The following is a 21,609-nucleotide window of genomic DNA, read 5'->3' on the forward strand; positions in this document are numbered from 1 at the left end:
CCAAGTCCTCACTTTCCTTTACCCTTGTTGAGATACTAGAAGCAGGAGGGTGTGTGCAATCTAGAAGAGGACCCCCAGTAAAATTCTTCATGTGGTACCTGGTCTTCAACTCTCTAACCTTAGAACTGTAAGAAATTTCTGCAGTTGTGGGCATGGTGGTACACTCTTACAATTTTAGAACTCAGGAGGCAGAAATTTAAGAAGTACAAGTTCAAGGCCAGCCTGGGCTATATAGCAAGACTCCATTTCAATCTCTGTCCCAAAAAGGAAAGTTGTATATGAACATCTTATTACTGAAAATGGAAGGAAGCACAGCAGTCAGTAGAGCACTTCCACTTCAATATTCTCTGATGATGTCTACCCTTCAGTGCCCCTTCTCTTAAATATTACTCCCATCCTCCTCAAAACAAAACAAAAAACAAAACAAAACAAAAAAACCCATGAGAGGCTGGAGAGATGGCTTAGCAGTTAAGAGCACTGCCCTTGCAGAGGACCCAGATTTGGTTCCCAGCACCCAGCACCAGCCATCCATAACACAACTTCAATTTTAAGGATTGTGATGTCCTTTTCTGGCCTCCTCAGGCACTGCACTCAAGGGCAAACTTATATGCAGGCAAAAATTTCATACAAAATAAAAATAAAATAATAAATTGGAGGGGGGGACCTCTTTTGGGACAGGGTCTCTCTGTAGCCCCAGTTGGCCTAGAAATCACTATGTAGACCAGGCTGGCCTTGAACTCACAGAGATCTGCCTGCCTCTGCCTCCCAAGTGCTGGGATTAAAAGCATCTGACTACCACACCTAGGTTTTTTGTTTTGCCTCCCCGCTTTAAAAAATAAATTTTAAAAATTAAAAAAAACCCAAATAATTGGTATCATAAACTCAACTTGAAGTGAGTCACATACAACAGTGTTCATTACAAATATGTAATAAAAAATAAGTAGTAAGCCACATGTGGTGGCGCAAGCCTGTAGTCCTAGCACTGGGAGGCAGAGGCAGGCAGATCTCTGTGAGTTCAAGGCAAGCCTGGTCTACATAGTGAGTTCCAGGACAGCTGGGGCTACAGGGAGACCCTGTTTCAAAAAGACCCCCCCCAAAAAAGTAGCTTAGAGTAATTATAACAAATGGGACAAAATTAAATACCCACTATTAATTATATTTGTACAGAAGTGACATGTATCTTTTTCTTCCATTTCCTTTAGTGATATGAATTACCCTCCCATACATAAACCTTCTAGGATTAGATATAACTGTCTCTGTTCTTGACAAGAACAGGAGGCCCTACAGTACTTATTATCTGTAATGAAAAAGAATGACCAGGTATTACAATAGAAAAGGCATACCAAGAAACAAATACAGTGCACACTCATCCTTAAAAAATTAAATACAGGTGTCCCTTCATATCTCACATGCTAAATAAAATACACCAATGCTCAACTCCCTTACATAAAATGGTACAATATTTGCATGTAACTTACATATAGTCTCATATGTGTTTTAAATTTATTACTTTTTTGTGCCACTATGCAGGGATCCCAACTGTACCTTTAAGAAACAAAATTTTAAGTTTTCTTGAGTCATAGAATTCAGACTCATGGATTCCTAACATATCCATTATAATTAAGTCAACAAAACTAATATCATTAAAGACACAGTCAGCTGGGCATAGTAGTACACGTCTATAATCTTGGCACCGAGGAGGCTGAGGTATAGAAATGCCAAGTTCAAGGCCAGCTTGACCATCTGATGAGATTCTGTCTCAAAGAAAGAATGAGAAACAACAAGAAAACCCAATGCTTTCTGAATATTTTATACACTCACCAGTGCTCCTTGTCCTGTTAGTAGTGTCAAATATTCCAGATGGAGCTTTCACAATACTGCTGCCCCCTGCAGGAGGCTCAGTAGGACTTTGAGGCTCTGGACTAGGTTGTGAACGTTTTGAGACAACAGGTAATACATCACACACCTCTGGAAAACATATTTGGATATTTCATTTCTACTTTTGCCAATAATAATCAGAAACCATGGAGATTTTTTACATATGGATGTAGTCTTTCCTCAAGTAGGAACACATAATTTTTTAACTGATTTATTGTATCCAGCTTACTTGGACATAAATACCAAGAGTGCTGACTGAAACAAATGTTTTGTTCTAGCTTTCAAATATCCTAACATGAGTGCCCCTGAGTGAATTAATTAAGCCCCACGCCTTGACTTCTACGTCTTCCATTTAAGTAACATAATCAAAGAAAGTACTTTCATGTAAGAGATCAGGAAGAACTTTTTACCACAAACCAAAATACTCCTTGTATTTCCATAAAATGATTACAACAAATTGTCTCTACCTCAATGAGTCCTCTAAAAAAAACCAGGAAAACCACATAGGCTATTTTTAACCTACTAAAAAAAAAAAATGCACTTACACAATTGAAGGTTTTCTAATGAAAAACCATTTTAAAAATCAAAGGAACCTTGGTGCCTGGGGATGTAGTTCAGTAGTAGAGTGTTTGTCTGGAAAGAACCTGGGTATGATCCCAAGCACCAGAGTCAGTGGGAGAAATACTGGGATATCAGTTTGACAACCCAAAGTTTAATCCTACTGCTGGGTGTGGTGACTGGCATATGCCTGTTGTCCTAGCACTCTGAAGATAGAGGCAGGTGGAACAGGAGTTCAAGGTCAGTCTTTACTATGAAGTTATCCATGAAACTTTGCCAATGGATGGTACTTTCTTGCAAAATTAAGGGTGATCTACAAATTTTCTAAAGTATTTTAAATTCTAAACCTCAGAGAATATCAAAGTCTATCATAAAATAAGCTAATCCTGAAAATTATTGCCAAAATCACCAAATAAGATAAAAGAATATAAGTATTTTTCTAAAGAAAGCTTATAAATGTCAGTACTAGCCTTCTATCTGCAATTTCGTTGTAGTTATCAATTCTTGTGCTATTTGCTCTTCAGGCACACGAATCTCTGCATAGTCCTTTATAAGTTCATCTTTAGAGCCATAGCCTTGGTCAGACTGACCACCTGTTTTAAAAAAATGCAAGCATGTAAATATTTTCATAAACTTAAAATCCATTCATAAAAATACCAAAAAAAATTTTCCACTGACCTACCCAATTAAACCTAGAGAAAAGATAAGAAAGCCCACAAGACACACACAGCATTTTTAAAAACAAGAAGCAAAGACCAGAAGAAGCAGAACATCAGACTGAAGGCCACTCTGCCTTGGAAAGCATCAAACCTCAATTTCCTCATCTAAATTAAAAGCAATCTGGACAACATGTTTGAAGCCTCTTGTGGAGAGGGTATACAGCATATTGCCCTTTTTTATAGGAAAGAAAAGGGACTAAAACACACACACCTGCTTGCTTTTGCAAAAGAAATGTAAGAATGACAAATCAGAAAACAACAAAAATGGTCACCAATAAGTAGTGGAGGAAAAAGCAGAGAGGAAATTTTAATTTTTTAAAAAAATTATTTATTTTTATTTTATGTGTATGAGTGTTTTGCTTGCATGTAAGTGCACCCGTGCACACAATGCCTATGGAAACCAGAGGAAGGTGTCAGATCCCCTGGGACTGAACTATGGATAGTTGTTAGCAGCCATTTGGGTGCTGGGAACTGAACCTGGGTCCTCTGCAAGGACAGCCAGTGCTCTTAACTGCTGAGCCATCTCTCCAGCACCATTTGAAGTATGGTTTATTGTACTGATTTTATTTTTGGACATATAATTTCTACATATCCAAAAAAACTAAATCAACAAAATGAGGGTGAGATCTAAAACTGATGCAGATAGAATCTGAAAGGCAAATGCAACAACATTAAGCAAACTGTAAGGGTCAGGAGGGGAAGAGCCCAAGTAACTTTATTAAACTTTTTTTCTTTTTTCTTTTTTATGGTCTTTGAGGCAGGTCTCCCTGTAGCCCCAGATGTCCTAGAATTTACAGAGATCTGCCTGCCTCTGCTTCCTGAGTGTTGGGATTAAAGGAATGCCCTACCACGCCCAGCTTAAATTTTTTAAAATTACATTTATGTGTGTGCATGTGCACGTGTGGAGATCAGAGGACAGCTACTAGCAGTTGGTTCTCTCCATGTGGGTCCCAAGATTTGAACTAGGTCATTAGCTGTAGTAGCGATCACCTTTACATCACCAGACCTGAATTAAACATTTTTGTTTGTTTAAACTTGCTATATAGCACAGGCTGATCTTGAAATTCCAGATACTCCTCCCTCTACCTCCCAAGTACTAGGATCACAGGTACCATACCCAGCTCTGAATTCAACTTTTCTTCCAGGCAGGCCCTGGGCTTTCACCATGGGTGGAGCAGACCCTGCTGGGTAGTTCCCTTGCACTACCCCCAATTTCCTACCCCTTGAATTGAACTTTTAAATACATTATTTGGAGTATATACTCTAAAAGCATGTAAGTTAAGTCTAGAAAAGCTAAGTAAGTTTGTTCCCTTGTGATGAATTTGAAAAAAAATTAGAACAATTTTTATTTATTCTTTGACAATTTCACATATACATATCATGTATCTTCCTTTTTTTTTTTTTTTTTTTGGTCTTTTGGAGACAGGGTCTCCCTGTAGCCCCAGCTGACCTGGAACTTGCTATATAGACCAGACTGGCCTCAACTCACAGAGATCCACTTGCATCTGCCTCCCAAGTGCTGGGATTAAAGGCATGTGCCACCTTGCCTGGTTCATACTATGTATCTTTAAAATGCCCAAACCAAATCCTCCCTCCCACTTGAAACTGTTTTATGAATATTGTAGGACTGAGCAAACAACTAAATGTGATTATTAGGAAACAAGGTGCTTACTATGAAAGTACATAGGGGCTTTCGTGTGTGTGATACTGAGAATTAAATTTAGGGCCTTGTGTATACTAGGCAAGCACTGTACTACCCAGCTACAGCCCCTCAACCACTCACCCCACCCCCAATTTTTTTTAAATGGACCAAAGAAATAATCAGAAGAACCTTCTAAGGTTGATTTGGAATTAGAGGCATTTCTAAAATACAAATACGCAATTAGTTTCTAGTCTTGTTTGCTAGGAGTCTTAAAAGCAGAGTCACCACAACCTTGGACAGCAGGGAGAAGACCTAAAATCCAGTTTCCATGAAAAGGAAGCTGCTACTGTTGAAACAAATGACTGATAACTGAGCTCAGGGGCAGGGGCATTTGTTGCCCCCCAAAAGAACCCATAAACGTGTCTAAGGGAAATAATGAGTTCAAAGGAGCCAGCTCTGGGCCAACACAGAGGTAATCTGATGAGTAAGGATGGTAAGACATTATATAATACACTGAGCAATATAGCAATCCATGAATCTATACTGATAAAAAAGAGAAAAGAAATTCGTGCATATATTAGAATGCCCATCTTATAAATATAGAAGTAGTGTAATCACCATATTTGTAACCATCAAAGAGTGGTTCAGCAAGCTTCATTAATGGGTGCTAAATTTTAAAGAGTGTGATGAGAAATGGGATATTACCATGTGGTCTCAATTTCCCCAACCTCCCAAAGATAGCTTAATATCTATAATGGGGAAAAGATTTCTATGCAGAGAAGCCAGACTACATTGAGATCAAGTGATCAAAATAACCAATGAAGGCCATAGAGATATTTTTTGCCTCTAGAAATGTAATAATCTGAGGAGATAACACTTAAAGATCCATATATTCTAACTACAAGGAAATATACAAACACAAATTAAAGAACATTCAACAAAATAAATCTTCCAACAAGGATAACATGATAATAATGCCGGGCGTGGTGGTGCACACCTTTAATCCCAGCACTTGGGAGGCAGAGGCAGGCGGATCTCTGTGAGATGAAGGCCAGCCTGGTCTACACAGTGAGTTCCAGGACAGCTGGGGCTACAGGGAGACCCTGCTTCAAAAAGACCAAAGAAAAAAAAAAAGAAAAAGATAAAAGAAAACAATAAAGCAAATATTGCAAATTACAAAATGATGTTTCTAAGAAATCTGTTTTGAATATAGTTTATATATAATTTAAAGTCAACACTAAGACCAGCTACTAAAAAAAAAGTTATAAAGATGTCAATGAATGACACATAATATATGCCACGCTCTCCACCACAATTACACTACCATTCCAACATTAGGTTTGCCATATGCCAAAAGATTTTAACTTCTTTCAGCACCACTATTTAGAACTACAAACTTTGGGGTAGGCAAGATGGCTCAGTGGGTAATGAGTCTTGCTGCCAGGCCTGACCAGCCGAATTTTATCCCCAAGGCCCACATAGTGGAAGGAGACAACAGACTTCCACAAGCTGTCCTCTGACCTCCTTATATGAGTCATGGTAAGCTTGGGCATGCAAACATGTGAACATACACACACACACATACACACACACACACACACACACACACACAAATGAATGAATGAATGAATGAATGAATGCCATAAAATTTTAAGATTTATTAACTTCAGTTGTTCTGGTTGGCTTCCTCAGAAAGTCTGCTGTTAAAATATGGTACCATGAGTTGAGTAACAAACTAGGAAAGAGTTGAACTAATGAAACCAGGAGTCCCCAAGGAGCTAAGTGCCTCAGTATCAGGTATCAAGTGAATAGAGTCTACAAGGTAGCCATTAATGAAAAGAACACAATCAGCATCTGGGCTAGAAGACTCCCAAATGTCACACAGTATCACTAGAAACCCTGTGCAAACACACAATCACTATAAATTCAGTATCTCCTATCAGTCATTAGACACATTGAAAATATATGAAAATGGAATCAAAAGTTCTGCCCCAACTGCTGAAATCTTTATACTAATTACCTAGAATTACTAAGAGACTGTTTATTCCCCCTTCAGTAAAAGACCAAATTGCCTTAAAAAAATGTTTAAAAAACTTGAATAGTTACGGGTCAAAAATTATGTACTTGGCCTTTTTAATACATAAAACTCATTTCTTCAAAAGTATGAGGGAAAAGTCCAAGGAAACAAAATAAGGTAGCTTTAAAATAAAAGTCCCAGCCCAGTGTGGTGGCCTACATCTTTAATCAGGGAGGCAGAGGCAGGCGGATCTCTGTGAGTCAAGGCCAGTGTGGTCTCCATAGTGAATCCAGGCCAGCTGTGGCTACAGGGAGACCCTGTCTCAAAAAGACCAAAAATAATAAATAAATAAATAAATAAATAAATAGTCCCAATGCCAGGTGTAATGGTGCACGCCTTTAATCCCAGAACTCTGGGAGGGCAGAAACATGCAGATCTCTGTGAGTTTGAGGCCAGCCTGGTCTGCATTGCGAGTTCTAGGCCAGCTGGGGCTACAGGAGACCCTGTCTTAAAAAGACCAAAATAAGGGGCTGAAGAGATGGCTCAGTGGTTAAGAACACTGGTTGTTCTTGCAGAAGACCCGGGTTCGAATCACAGCACCCACATGGCAGCTAACAACTGTCTGTAACTCCAGTCCCAGGGGATCCGACAGCCTCTTCTGACCTCCGTGGGCATTGCATGACATGGGAGCACTTACCTACATGCAGGCAATACATGCATACATATAAAATAAAATTTTTTAAAAAGACCAAAATAAGAACAAAATAAAATATAATATAAAAGTACTGGGTTAGAGAGATGGCTCTAAGTTTAAGAGTGCTTGTTGATCTTACAGAGGGCCCTAGTTCAGTTCCCAACATCCACCTGGCTCATAATCAGTTGTCTAACTTCAATTCCAGGGGATCCAACACCCTCTTCTGGCCTCCTTGGGCATCAGGCATGCACATGGTACACATACATACATACATGCAGCCCAAACATTCATACACATAAAACAAATCCTTTAAAAATAAAATTAAAAAGTCCCATAAAAAGTTGTTAGTTTACAAACACGTCTGAAAATTTTAATTATAAACAAGATTGTAACCTACAGGTCTATGCTCTCTTCAATGATTTATATATACTCTTGTAATTATAGGAAGGCAGTTTGGGCCACAAAAATTAAGTGGACAAGTTCTAGAAAGCAGTACCAACCTCAACAGCTGGAACAATTAATTCTTTCATATGAATAACACCATTTTACACAATGATACTACAAACAAGCCTTAAAATTATAATTAGAGAAAGGTATAATTTATTTTTAAGTATGATAATGTTTTGTAAATTGACCATAAAATGTCATGTGATATTTTCAAGAGTGTCTATATTATTTATTTAAAGGAGAAAAGTCAGGAATTAAAAAATGTTCCCCACTCATAACACTTAAAATACAAAAACAAACAAACAAACAAAAAAACCTTTCCCCCACCCTTGAATGTCAGAAAAACTTAACCTAATAAATGGGAAATTACCTGAAGTGGTTAACATTCAAGGGTGGAATTAATGCACACGTGTATCCATAGCTTCAGTTCATAAAAGTCTGTTTGCACCCCACACCTTGACAGCCAAGGACAAATGCAGCCCAAGAAACAGCACAGAGCAAAAAGCAGAGCGACGAAGAGCAGAGAAAAGGAGACTTCAGTCATTGAGACAAGTTCAGATGGAGCACAGGACTTAGAACCACAATTCTTCCTAAAGGAAGGCTTGAGATATTAACAACCATGACAACAACAAAACACAAGAAAGATATGCAACACACATATCTGCCCAGCGTGCTGCTTTAATCACAGCCATTTCTAACTTCAGAGGACAGAGAGTGTGCCTACAGTTATATACAAATAAGTAGCTTCCGAAACTGAAGAGTCCTAAAAGTAAACACATTTTTTTCTTACTGACATTATTTCCTTCTTTTTAAAAGTCTTTATAATCTCAAAGTTCTAAGTTTTATTTTTCAACTTAATGAAAAAGACTTGTAAACTGGTATCATTAATATTCAAGCTCCAACTATCAGATACATTCATAAACTTAGGAGGAACAAACACAAAGAAGTACTGTGCTGGGAGACTACACACAGCACTCCAAAGTTGGTTACATACTGTAGGCAGTAAAGAGAAGTACAGAAGTCACCTTCCTCTCATTAACACACACTACTTTAAAAGTACTCCCACTACAAAAATTCAATGAATGTAAAATTTTTTGAAAAAGAAACACTTAACATGGTAGTAAATGAAAGGTTAGTAAAATACACATTTTTAGTACCTGTACTAGAGTGATTATCAATGGAATCAAGGCTGATTAAGTCTCTGACGAAGACTGTGTGCTCCCCATTGTTAGCATCGTTAGAACTATCCACACTACCGTGGCTCACTGTGTCCCCATCACTTCCACCTGTGGTATTCTGAGGAGCTAAAGATAAGGACAATGTAGTTCAGGAATCTGGGCACCAATATTTCTGGAACTAAACGTGTAATTTACAATTACACAACAGTTTGTAGATTTCTGGGTGGAAATTTGTAGTGAGGTTATCTAGCTTCAGTTGTATATGAAAATAACAGAATTTCAAGTTCTTTACTTCATTTAATTACAAGTCCATATGTCTATAAAATTATAGTTTAAAAAATCTTTCCAAACACATGAATTACCTGATATTGAAAAGACCTGTGATATTTGCCCCGACTTTTTGAGTGGCTGCCTAAACTGTGCCAAACCATGTACCACATTCCGCACTTTTGTCCATAAGAAGATACCACTACGGGTACTGCTGGGCCATGGGCTCTCCAAAACTACCTAAAGGTAAAATAAAAGTCGCAAAAAAAAAGTTCATTAGGGCCAGCAAGATGGCTCAGTGGGTAAAAGCACTTGCTACACATGCCTGATGACCTGAGTTCAATGCCCCAGAACCCACAGTGGGAGGAGAGAACCGACCCCCAAAAGTTGTCTTCTGACTTCCATATGCAGGCCACAGCAAGGTGTGCTCCCCCGTCATATGTGCACACAGACACAAAAACAATACATTTCATTTTTTTTTTTTTAAGTTTTAAAAAGGGAAAAGATGATGCTAGCAAACATACAGAAAAAAGGGAACCCGGAAAGGGAACCCTTTTACAATGTTAGTGAGAATACAAATTTGTGAAGCCATAATGGAAAATGGTATGTATGGTGCTTTGAACAAGAATGTCCCCTATAGGGTTCAAGTATCTGAACACTTTGTGACCAGTTGGTGGCACTGCTTTGGAGGAAGCACTTCACAGGGCGGGGGGGGGGGGGGGGGGGGGGGCTTGAAGATGTAAGTGCTCAGCTTTCCGCTCCAGCTACCTATTACTATGCCTCCCAACAACGCTGAACTCATCCCTCTGGAACTGGAAAAATAAATTCTTCCTTCTATAAATGTCCTTTGTTACAGTATTTCATCACAGCAACAGAAAAAAAAGTAACTAATACAGAAGTTATGGAAGTTCCTAAACTACTACCATGTAACCCAGCAATCCCACAACTGAACGTATTTCCATAGGAAATGAAATCATTATTTCAAAGAGATCTAGCTGGGAATAGTGATGCATGCCTTTAATCCCAGCATAGGAGACAAAGGCCTCTGACTCAGGCTAGCTGGAGCTACATAATGAGACCCTGTCTCAAACAACAACCAAACAAACAAGGATCTGCATTCCCAATTCACTGTAGCATTATTCATAACCAAGATATGGAATCAACCTAAATGCCCATCTATACAAGAATAAAGAAAATATTCACATGGAAGCTTTTTTAAGCTTTTTAAAATTTTTACTTTTATTTTAATTTTATGTATATGAGTATTTTGCCTGCATATATGTAAGTATACCAGAAGAAGGTGTTGGAGCCCCTGGAATTAGAGTTATAGATAGTTATTAGCTGCCATGTAGGTGCTGGGAACCAAACCAGGTCCTCTACAAGAGCAGCTAGAACTCTTAACTGCTGAGCATCTGTCCAGCCCTCATTATTAAGCTTAAAAAAAAAAAAATCCTTGTCACTTGTAAACAATCTGAGGAACCTTCAGGACATTATGTTAGGTGAAACAAGAAAGATCCACATGATCTCACTTAAATGTAAAATCTGAAAAGTTGAGCTCAAGAGCAATACTGCTAAGGGCAGGGCTGTGGGACAGTGAAGGAGATGTGGATCTAAGAACCCAAAATTTCAGTTAGATAGGAAGAATAAATTTAAAAGATTTATAATTCAACACGGTGACGAGACTTACTGCAATGCATTACATTTTAGAAATTGGTAAGAGATTTTTAAGTGTCTTCACCACAAAAATTAGTAAACGAGATAATACATATGTTACTTAGCTTGACTGAGCCATTTCATAATATACACATATTTCAAAACAGAGACCCTGTCTCAAAAAGACCAAAAAGACCGAGAGAGAGAGAATTATGCTCCCCAAACCTCCTATCAACAGAAGTTTAACAAATAAAAGATTTTTAAAAATCATCATTCTTCATTAGCAATATACTGCCTAATATTAATCCTACTTACCTTATTATAATAGCCATATGTAATAGCATTTGGCTTTATTTTAGCAGTTTTCATTTCAAATAGGACTCTCACTGCTAAAACAGGATGACTCCAAAGTCCACAAAGCTGCATTACCACACGATAGCACACCTGACAAGAACAACACTGGGGCATCAGTAGCCAGCATAACAGTTTATCTGAGATGTACAGAAATTATAAAGACTATCAGCCAGATGTGGGTGGTGTGTACCTGTAATCCTGGCACTTGGGAGGTGGACGCAGGAGGAAGAGGAGTTTAAAACAAACCTACAAGGCTACAGAGTGAGTTCAAAGCCAGCCTGGACCACATGAGACTATGTCTCAAAAACAAGCAAAATAATAAAACAAATAAAATGACTACTCAATTCTTTTTTAAAATTTAATTTTTATTTAGTGTGTATGACTATTTTGCTTGTGTGTACGTAAGTACACCCACATGGTGCAATGCCTGTGAAGGCCAGAAGAGGACATCAGTTCCCCTGGAACTGGAGTTATGGATGGTTGTTAGCCACCATATGGGTGCTGGAAATCAAACCCGGGTCTCCTGAAAGAGCAGTCAGTGCTCTTAAACAATAAGCCATCTCTCCAGCCCTTAATTCTTTTCATAAACTTATGAAGCATGACTGAATCTTTTGTTCCAGTATGAGCACCTACTTAAATTATTTTTAAAACCTATCTAAGAAGCTGGGGGTGGTGGTATAAGCATTTAATCCCAGCATTCTGGAGGTAGAAGCAGGCAGATCTCTATAGTTTGAGACCAGCCTGGTCTACATAATGAGACCCTGTGTCAAAATAAACATTAAAATAAAAACAAACAAAAAAACCCTATTCAACCAAGTGGTGGCACTGGTCTATAATCCCAGCACTGAGAAGGCAGAGGCAGAAGGATCAGAGTTTAAAGCCATTCTCCAATACATAATGACTTCCAGGCTAGTCTGGGTTATGAAATACTCTGAGAAAAAATAAAATAAAATAGAACAGTAACAACAACAAACTCTATTCAACCTAATAATCAACCTGATTATTTCATGCACCTCTCATTTGTGTGAAAAAATAAATCTATACAAGAATGACTACCGTTCTCCATAAATGTGAGAAAGAATTCATTTCTAGAATCAAGTTGGTTAAAATACCTTTCTTCCCCATCAGTATGCTTTACATTCAGCATGCACAAGACCATAGGTTCAGTCCCCAGGGGTACCACAAAAGGAAGGGAGGGATGGGGGGAGGGGTACAAGGTAATATTATTAGCAAAGACTTTTTAATTTCTAATCTGGTTCAAGTATAGTTATTATAACACCAGAAATAACTTCTAAGCCGGGTATAGTGAGTGGCACACTTCTTAATTCCAGCACTTGAGAGGCAGAGGCAGACAGATTTCAATGAGTTTGAGGCCAGCCAGGGCTATAGAGGGACCCTGTCTCAAACACAACAAAACTAACACTTCCAATGGCAAAGGGAGCCAAGAGAAAAGCTACATAAACATTTCATTTTCCTAAGCTGTCAACTGGATGACCACTTGGGTGGCTCTGAGGCTTAAGAGCGATAATATATAAAGACACCCAGTACACCATTTACTGAATGCTGATTGTTAGCCAGGCATTATCTGTATATCAACTGATCTAACCCTGAAATCAACTTTGAGGGAGTTCTATTGCTATCTATAGCAGGTTTCCAAAGCCATCTTGTTCTCCAGGGTACATGGGGCAATAAGACATTGTTGACCGTCATAACCTGTGAAGGGGGGAAAAGGATATTACTGGCCTCTAGTGTCTAATGGGCAGGAGCCGTTGATGCTGCTAAGCATTCTACTATGTACAGGCCAGGCACCCCAAATAAATGTGTGTCAAATGCAGCAAAGCTGAAAAAGAGGGACTACATTTTCATATGAATAGCAAACAAATTTATAACTCACTATACCTAGGACAATAGTACCAAGAACCACCTGCAAAAAGTCTTCTGCCTGTCAGTTCTCTAACAAAGTTAAATAAGAACAAAATGAAATCAGTATTCCAGTCTGTGCATCAAGGGCAAACAACCTGATCTGGTTTCACAAAGTAGTCCAGGTTGCAATCGTCCTGCCTTGGCTTCCCAAGCGCTGGGATACATGTACCACCACACCCAGGCAAAGCATGAACTTTAATAAACCTTAAAGTAAAGCAAACCATGTACACACTAGCTCTATGAAACAGAGTATTAAGAGGATTTGACATGCTTTAAAACAACCTAACACCTAACCTAGCCTTCCTGCTTTTTTCTGTTTTTGTTTTGTTTTTTAAAGACAGGGTGTCACTATGCAGCCCTGGCTGGCCTGGAACTCCCTGTGTAGACCAGGTAGGCCTTGAACTCAGAGATCTCCCTGCCTCAGCCTCTTGAGTTCTGTGATTAAGGCATATACCACCACACCCAACTTCTTTTTGTGTTTTTGAGATAGGGTTTCACTTGGTAGCCCAGGGTGGGTTAACCTGGACCCTGGGGCAATCTTCCTACCTCGGGAAATGCTTACCAACACAAGCATGAGCCACCAGGCCTGACCAGACCTAAACTTTTAAAAAAATTTTTATGTGTAGGAGTGCTTTTCCTGCATGTATGCTTGTGCCCTGTGTGCCTGGTACCCCCAGAAGCCTGAAGAGGGCATCAGATCTCTTGGAACTGTAGTTATGAAAAGCTGTGAGCTGAGAAGTGAACCTAGATCTTCTGCAAGAGCAGAAAATGCTCTTAACTGCTGGGTTATCTTTCCAGCCCCCAGTCCTAAACTCTTAAAATACAAAATAAAATTTATCTTCATGGGCTAGGGATATACCTCAGTTGCCCAGCATAAGTAAGGATTGTATCCACTACACTGCAAAAAAATATATATATATATTTTTAACAGTAGCTGAGTATCTTATACTTGCCTCATCTAGTGGATCCACATCTGTCTTCCTCATCTTAATAAGTACATCGTATGCCTGTTGGAGTGCTTTGACCTTAGGGTGAGAAACTCTAACATAGGCAGGAAGACAGATAAACCATAAACTGTAACAATGACTGAACAGACACTTGGCCCACTGCGGTGGATTTGTATAACATCTCTTCGCCAACTTATGGGCTGTTTTTATCTCCTAGAAAGAAAAATAAAATATTACCATATTTACTAAAATCCATTAGAGGGAAGAAGAAAGAAAAGGAAAATTCTTCATGTAAAATTAGGCCTTAAAAACAAAGTATTTTAGCCAGATGTGGTGGTACAAGCCTTTAATCCCAGCACTCAGGAGACAGAGGCAGAAGGATCTCTGTGAGATTGAGGACAGCCTGGTCTACATACTGAGTTCCAGGCCAGCTGGGGCTACAGAGAGACCCTGTAGAGAAGGAAGGAAGGGAGGGAGGGAGGGAGGGAAGGAGAGGGAGAAGAGGGAGGGAGGAAGGGAGGGAGAATTGGAGTTACAGATGGTTGTTAGCTGCCATGTGGGTGCTGGGAACCGAATCAAGGTTCTCTACAAGAGTACTCAGTGCTCTTAACCACTGAGCCTTTGCTCCAATCCCATTTCATTTTTATTTTTTAAAAATATTTTATTTATTATTTTTATTTTATGTGTATGTATTGCCAACTGTAGGTAGGTACACCCATGTTGTGCAGTGTCCGTGGAGGTCAGAAGAGGGCATCGGATCTCCTGGAACTGGAGTTATAGACAGTTGTTAGGTGCCATGTGGGTACTGGGATTTGAACCCGGGTCTTCTACAAGAGCAGTCAGTGCTCTTAGCCACTGAGCCATCTCTCCAGCCCCTCCAGTCCCATTTTATAATAGTTAAACAAGTGTTCTTGATATAGTAGGAAACAATGCCATTAATGGGTAAAAAGGCAGCTAAAACTATATATCCTTGACTTACACATTTATGATTTTCAATTTTTTTTTTTTGAAATAGAGTCTCATTATGTAGCCTAGTCTGGCCTAAAGTTGCACTCCTGATCCTCCTTCCTCCACCTTCTAAATGCTCTGATTATAGGCTCTCTACTCCAGTCTTTTATTTTTAAATTTTATGTATTTATTTTATGTGTGTGAGTATTATGCATACATGTATGTAAATGCACCAGCATCATGTAGTGACCTTGGAGGCCAGAAGAGGGGGGTTGGACCCCTGGAAATGGAGTCACAGATGGTTGTTAGCTGCCATGTGGGTGCTAGGATTCAAACCCAGGTCTTCTTCGAGAACAGTCAGTGCTCTTAACTGCTGAGTCATCTGTACAGTCCCCCAGTCTCTTTTTTTTTAAAACTGTGAGTGCACACATGAGCTGTTTGCATGTGGATATGTGGGCCACAACATACACGCAGAGGTCAGAGGACATGATTTAAGCTCAGATTACCAGGCCTACTCTAGTAGTGTGTGTGTGTGTGTGTGTGTGTGTGTGTGCATGCGCGTGCGTGCATGTGTTTGAGATGCATCTTTCTGTAGCCCCCAGCTGGTCTGGAATTCACTATATAGACCAGACTGGCCTTGATCTCACAGAGATCCACCTGCCTCTGCCTCTGCATGCTAGGATTTAAGGCGTGCGCCACCATACCTGCCTTTCTACTCCAGTCTTAAGTAATATCTGCTCCATTCTTTCCTAGTAGTTAAGATGCCCTAGGTTATTTCCTGCCACAATTTCCACTTCACTCTCCCTTCTGAGTTTACAGACTACATTAATTCTCTCATTGAGCTGTTCTTTAAAAATAATCAATTTAGGGGTTGGAACGATGGCTCAGCAATTAAGAGCACTGGCTGCTCTTGCAGAGGACCTGGGTTTGATTCCCAGCATCCACATGGGGGCTGACAACCATCTATAACCCAGTTCCAGGGGAATCTAGCATTCTCTTTTGACCTCCATGGGCATGGGTACTGCACAATACTGGTACACTTACATGCATGGAGGCAATACACTCATACACATAAAATAAAAATAATTTAAAAATTGATTTTTAAAATAATTTAAAAATTGATCCAAAGCTAGACGTGCTGGCTCATGTCTGACTGTCACAAGCTCCAGTTTATTCTGAAAATTTCCATGTTTTGAAGACCTCCAAAATGTCAGTGTAAAGAGAATTTATTTTAATGCATATCTAACCACAGCTTAATCCTTTATTTCTAAATCAGACACTGTAGTAAAGCAAGATGTCTAGGTCATCCTGTGTTAATGCTCTTTAGAATGTAATATTTGCTATAAGGAATATTATACATAAGCTACATGGAAGAAGTAAATCAAAGCTACAATGAGATATCACTTCATATTCACAAGACGGTAGTTAAAAAAAAAAGGCAGATAGTAAGAACTGGAAAGAATACTGAAAAATCAGAACACTTGAACAATGTTAGTGGGAATGCAAAACAGTGTAGCCATTTTGGAAATCAGCTTGGCATTTCCTCAACAGATTTTACAGAGAATTACCATATAATATAGTAAATCTACTCCTAGATATACCCAAAAGAAATGAAAACATATAATCTCAAAATGCTTGTACACAAATGCTTACTGGAACATTCTTTCTTTAAATGGGAGCTTCAGAAGAACATGCACCAATTCTTTATTTTGCAACATCCTCTCTAAGCACTTGCTCAGTCACCTTTAGTAGTGGAAACTTGTGTGCGGGTGGCTATTCAGTCCCCTGCTCCTCCTGTCACTGCAGAACTGCTTGTTCCCTAAGGGTGGGAGAGATCACATACAGCCACACTCTGTTCTGCGGCTCCTCTGCCTGTGTTCTCTCTGCTCTAAACTCAGTGCATGAAGGACAACATCATCATTCTTCCAATCTCCAGGTAGCTGCAGCTTCAAAAGCTCCTTTCCCAGAGTAGTAGATGTTCAGTTAGGCTATCTTATGAAGAACAAAGAGCGAAGTTCATCAATATAGGACAGGCTAGAGGTGGGTATCAAAAACTAAATCTTCATTAGTGAGGGTTGGCAAACAAAAAATATACAGTGTGGCTTACAAGCCAATGTATGAAAGAATTTATGGCTCTGTGTTCAGTGGGTTTGGCAACAGAAAAAAAGCAGCAGCAGTCCACAGCTTGCTTGAAATCCAGTTGGAGATACTCCGTAGCTACAGAAGCAGAGGGCAGCAGTGTGGGTATGGAAACGTGTGTTAGCAACATCCTTTTTTATTTTTAAATATTTTATTATTTTTATTTTATGTGCATGCATGTATTGCCTGCATGTAGGTAAGTGCACCCGTGTTGTGCAATGCCTGAGGAGGACAGAAGAGGCTGTTGGATCCCCTGGAACTGGAGTTACAGACAGTTGTTAGCTGCCATGTGAGTGCTGGGATTCAAACCTTGTCTTCTGCAAGAACAGCCAGTGTTCTTAACCACTGCGCTATCTCTCCAGCCCCAGCAACAATATTCTTAATAGCCAAAAAGAACCTCTACAATCCCTGTGAATAAACTGTGGTAGGTCCACACAATGGAGTATTAAGCAGTCAAAATAAAGTACTAATGCATGCTACAAGATGGACACACCTTGAAAGGATAACAAATGAAACACAATCACAAAACGGTATATATTATCTTATTTATAGGAATGCCTAGAATACATAGATTTCATCTGTAGAGAGAAAATAGACTGGTGGCTGTAGAGGGCTGTTGGGGATGGATGCTATTGGGGAATGGCTAAAGAATGTGGGCTTTCTTTCTGGGGTGATTCAGGTTTCTAAAATTAACTGAGGTGAAACAACCCAATGAACACATTAACCACCCCCCTAGGAAGAGTGAACTACTGAATTTACTGAATTATAATTCACTTTAACTATATAAATGTATATAAATGGTATGGTATGTGAATTATATGAATAGAGTAATATGTGTGTATCATTTTTGATACAGGGTCTCACTATGTAGCCCTGGCTGGCCTGGAATTCCCTATGTAGACCAAGCTAACCTCAAACACATAGAAATTCGCCTATTCTCAACTACTGGGATTAAAGGTGTGTGGCATCACACATAGCAAAGTCTATATTTTTTAAAGTATGTTTGGTTCCCAAGGCTTCTCATGAAAGTATAAATATAAGTATTAAAAAAACCTTCAGCCTTAATATTAAGTAAAGTTGCAAGAAATCTAGTTAGATTCAGTAACAACCAGAACAAGTCTTCAAACAGCTTGCTAGGGTTCTATATTATAAACTGCATATCACATATACATATCTTACGTTTTTAATTAACGTGGATTAGATGGAGAATACCTGACCTGTTTAGTTCTTTTGGCCATGAGAGCTGGACTGTTTGTACTGCTGCTCCCAGAAGGGTGCTTATTAAAACGAGGTTTCAACTCCTGTGGTCTGTCGAAAAGCTTCAGGTCCAATCCTGGAAAGTATTGGTAACTAAAATAAAAAGCAAAAATAGAACTGCTGACTTAAAAATACATTCAATTATTCATAATACTCAGCTACTTCGGTGGGTATCTCTAAACCTCAAAAGTATCCACTAATATTCTTTAAAATCCTTATAGATTTTTTTCAAAGTATGAGAAAATATAGGTGTAAGATCCAGATAGTGGAAACTCAAGCTCCTCCCCACCCTGTCTGTCATTTTCAACCAAGTCTTGAGAAATCTCTGACACCTTAACTTAAAAGAGTAATAATAACTCAATAAAAGCCGTGTTCAATAATTGATTAAAAAATAACATTTGGCATACTCTGTAACCACGTTTTACTTCAAGAAATTAGCCTATATCAATAGTTAACAGCATAAGATTTTTATTTTAGATATGTGCTATAATTTAACCAACTCTTCACACTACTGTTATTATTAGACTACTTGTGAATATCCTAAATGTCTTTGTATATGTATCCTTGTGAACTTTTTCACTTAATTTTCTTAGGATAAATTCTCAATAATAGCGTTTTCTAAGTCGATGTTTCTCAAGAGAATAAAATTTAATGTAAATCTAAAGTTTTTAGGTTTCAAAAAAGGTCATACTCAACATGTACCCCAGTGTCGCACCCCAGCCTCATCAGCCACGTTAAAAATGATTCCGTTCACCAGTGTGGCTTGCATTTCTTTCAATGCTGGAAAAGCTGAGTATTATTTTTCCATTATTGACTCTTCTTAACACTTGTCTATTTTTTTTTTTTTTGGCAAATTTTCTTCTTGAAGATACTGCCTTTCCCTATTTGATTTTATCTTGTGTGTCAGTACCAGAATTCTAAATCACAAAAGTTAAGCCAAAGTAAAAAATTAATTCTATAGCATGAAATCAAATATTATTTAATTAAGACACTCTCAATTCCAGATATATAATCATCAGTAGGCCTGGTGAGATTATACATTAGTCTCTCTCTTTAGAAAGGTACTTATTTTGACTTTCTCTTAAAGGAATTCTATTAGAAAAATAGCCAATAAAAAAAGCATATGTATCCACAAAGATACAAATAACAAAGAATAATGAACCAACCCACAGGAAACTTACAGTCAAAAAAATTAGTAATTGAGCCGGGCGTGGTGGCGCACGCCTTTAATCCCAGCACTGGGGAGGCAGCACTGGTGAGTTTGAGGCCAGCCTGGTCTCCATAGTGAATCCAGGCCAGCTGGGGCTACAGGGTGACCCTGTCTCAAAAAGACCAAAAAAAAAAAAAAAAAAAACCCAAAAACTACTGAAGGAAGTAGGGAACCTCACAAAAATTAAACTTTTCTTCTTCAGAACCAATCGACATCTGACTTCCCTTAATAAGACCACCTAGCCTTAAATTATACCTGGTAAGAACTCCACAGAATAGTTACCTCTTAGTTCACTAACTTAATACTGAAAATCACCTTTACAAATTACAAAGATATCTATCTATTGATAATTGCATAAAGTCTCAAATATACTATCGAAGTTATGTCCAAGTAGCTCTTTAAAAACCCTCTACCTGTACTGTGGGGACAGATCCTTCCCATCATCAGGAGTGGGCTCGGGTGGCATTACAAATACAGTATGCTCACTTTTCTGTGAATCATCTAGTTCTATCAATTTGGTATCTTCTGCTGAATCCAAATCAATCTGAAAATAAGTATATTCTCCAATTAGTTTGCACATAAGCAAGAAATAATTCAGAAAGCTGAAATTTCAACAATAAAAAAATACCTTGTCTGTTTTCTCTACAACTTTATCTGGAAACAACTAGAAAAGAGAAGAAATTTTTAGTGAAAACCTTAATAATTTTAATAATTTGTTTTAAATCTAAATTTAAAAGAAAGAAAGCAACTAGGGGCTAGAGAGATGGCTCGATAGTTCAGTTCTTGGTACACAAGTATGAGGATCTGAGTTCAGATGCTAGCACCTATGTAAAAAGCAGGCATGTGCCTGTAACACTAGTGCTGGTGGTCATGGGGGTGGTGGGGACAGAAAGAGGAAGATTGCTGAGGTTTGCTGGCTACCAGTCTAATTCCAGGTTTAGTAAAGTACCCTGTCTCAAAGAATATGGTACAGAGTGGTAGAGCAGGACACCCAACATCTGCCTCTGGCCTCTCTCTGCACGTGAACTGCGTGCACACACGTGCATATACACCTTACACACAAACACATATAACAAAGAAAAACTACCTTTTTTTTTCAACACCAGGTATATATAAAAACATTTCACAATATATATTTTAGGTTCTAAATGCTTAAACCATATTTGTCTTGTGGCTAATAGGATTGAAAATTATTTTCATTCGTCTTCTGTCCTTCCTTCCCTTCTTTTCTTTCTGAGACAGGGCTCACTGTGTAGCCAAGGCTAGCCTAGAACTTGCCATGTAGCGTAGGCTGGCCTTGAACTTAACATCCTCCTGCCTTAACCTCTCAAGTACGGTGATTACAGGTACATGATTAAAGGTAGGTGATTACAGGTACACTTTGATTTGTTCTCTCATAAACCTTATTCACAAATATGACTTCTAAGGCATACAAATCACCAAGGGCCAATACTGAACCCTTCAACCTTTCATGGACACAATCTCAATTATTATTATTTTATTTATTTATTTATCTATTTATTTATTTATTATTTATTTATTGAGACAGGATCTCCCTGTAGTTCCCAGCTGGCCTGGAACTTGCTATGTACCAGGCTGGCCTCAAACTCACAAAGTTCTGCCTGCCTCTGCTCAGCAGCTGAGAGCCCAAGGGACCAGCCTGTCTTTCACTATGTAGACCTTGAACTCACAGAGGCCTTGAACTCACAGAGATCTGCCTACCTCTGCTTCCTGAGAGCTGGGATTAAAGGTGCACAGGTCCGCTCCTAGCCTGCACT

The 21,609-nt window shown here is 38.8% G+C and overlaps 1 protein-coding gene across 4 annotated transcripts in view; it reads right to left on the bottom strand.

The window, feature by feature from the left end:
* Window positions 1–21,609, bottom strand: part of Dennd4c (DENN domain containing 4C) — a 120,133-nt gene that overhangs the window by 24,805 nt on the left and 73,719 nt on the right. For 3 of the 4 annotated variants that reach the window (XM_029569598.1, XM_029569599.1, XM_029569600.1), the window contains 9 exons: window positions 20,460–20,495; window positions 20,245–20,375; window positions 18,582–18,714; window positions 14,284–14,490; window positions 11,369–11,497; window positions 9,496–9,640; window positions 9,113–9,259; window positions 2,907–3,029; window positions 1,822–1,968 (listed from right to left, as the gene is read on the bottom strand). In XM_029569598.1, coding sequence (XP_029425458.1) covers window positions 1,822–1,968; window positions 2,907–3,029; window positions 9,113–9,259; window positions 9,496–9,640; window positions 11,369–11,497; window positions 14,284–14,490; window positions 18,582–18,714; window positions 20,245–20,375; window positions 20,460–20,495 — 1,198 coding nt within the window. The remainder of the gene's footprint in view (window positions 1–1,821; window positions 1,969–2,906; window positions 3,030–9,112; window positions 9,260–9,495; window positions 9,641–11,368; window positions 11,498–14,283; window positions 14,491–18,581; window positions 18,715–20,244; window positions 20,376–20,459; window positions 20,496–21,609) is intronic. The other variant, XM_008845535.2, reaches the window with a different exon arrangement.

The sequence above is a fragment of the Nannospalax galili genome, unplaced genomic scaffold (assembly GCF_000622305.1).
Source record: "Nannospalax galili isolate Female #2095 unplaced genomic scaffold, S.galili_v1.0 scaffold1082, whole genome shotgun sequence".
In the NCBI taxonomy this organism is placed as follows: domain Eukaryota; kingdom Metazoa; phylum Chordata; class Mammalia; order Rodentia; family Spalacidae; genus Nannospalax; species Nannospalax galili.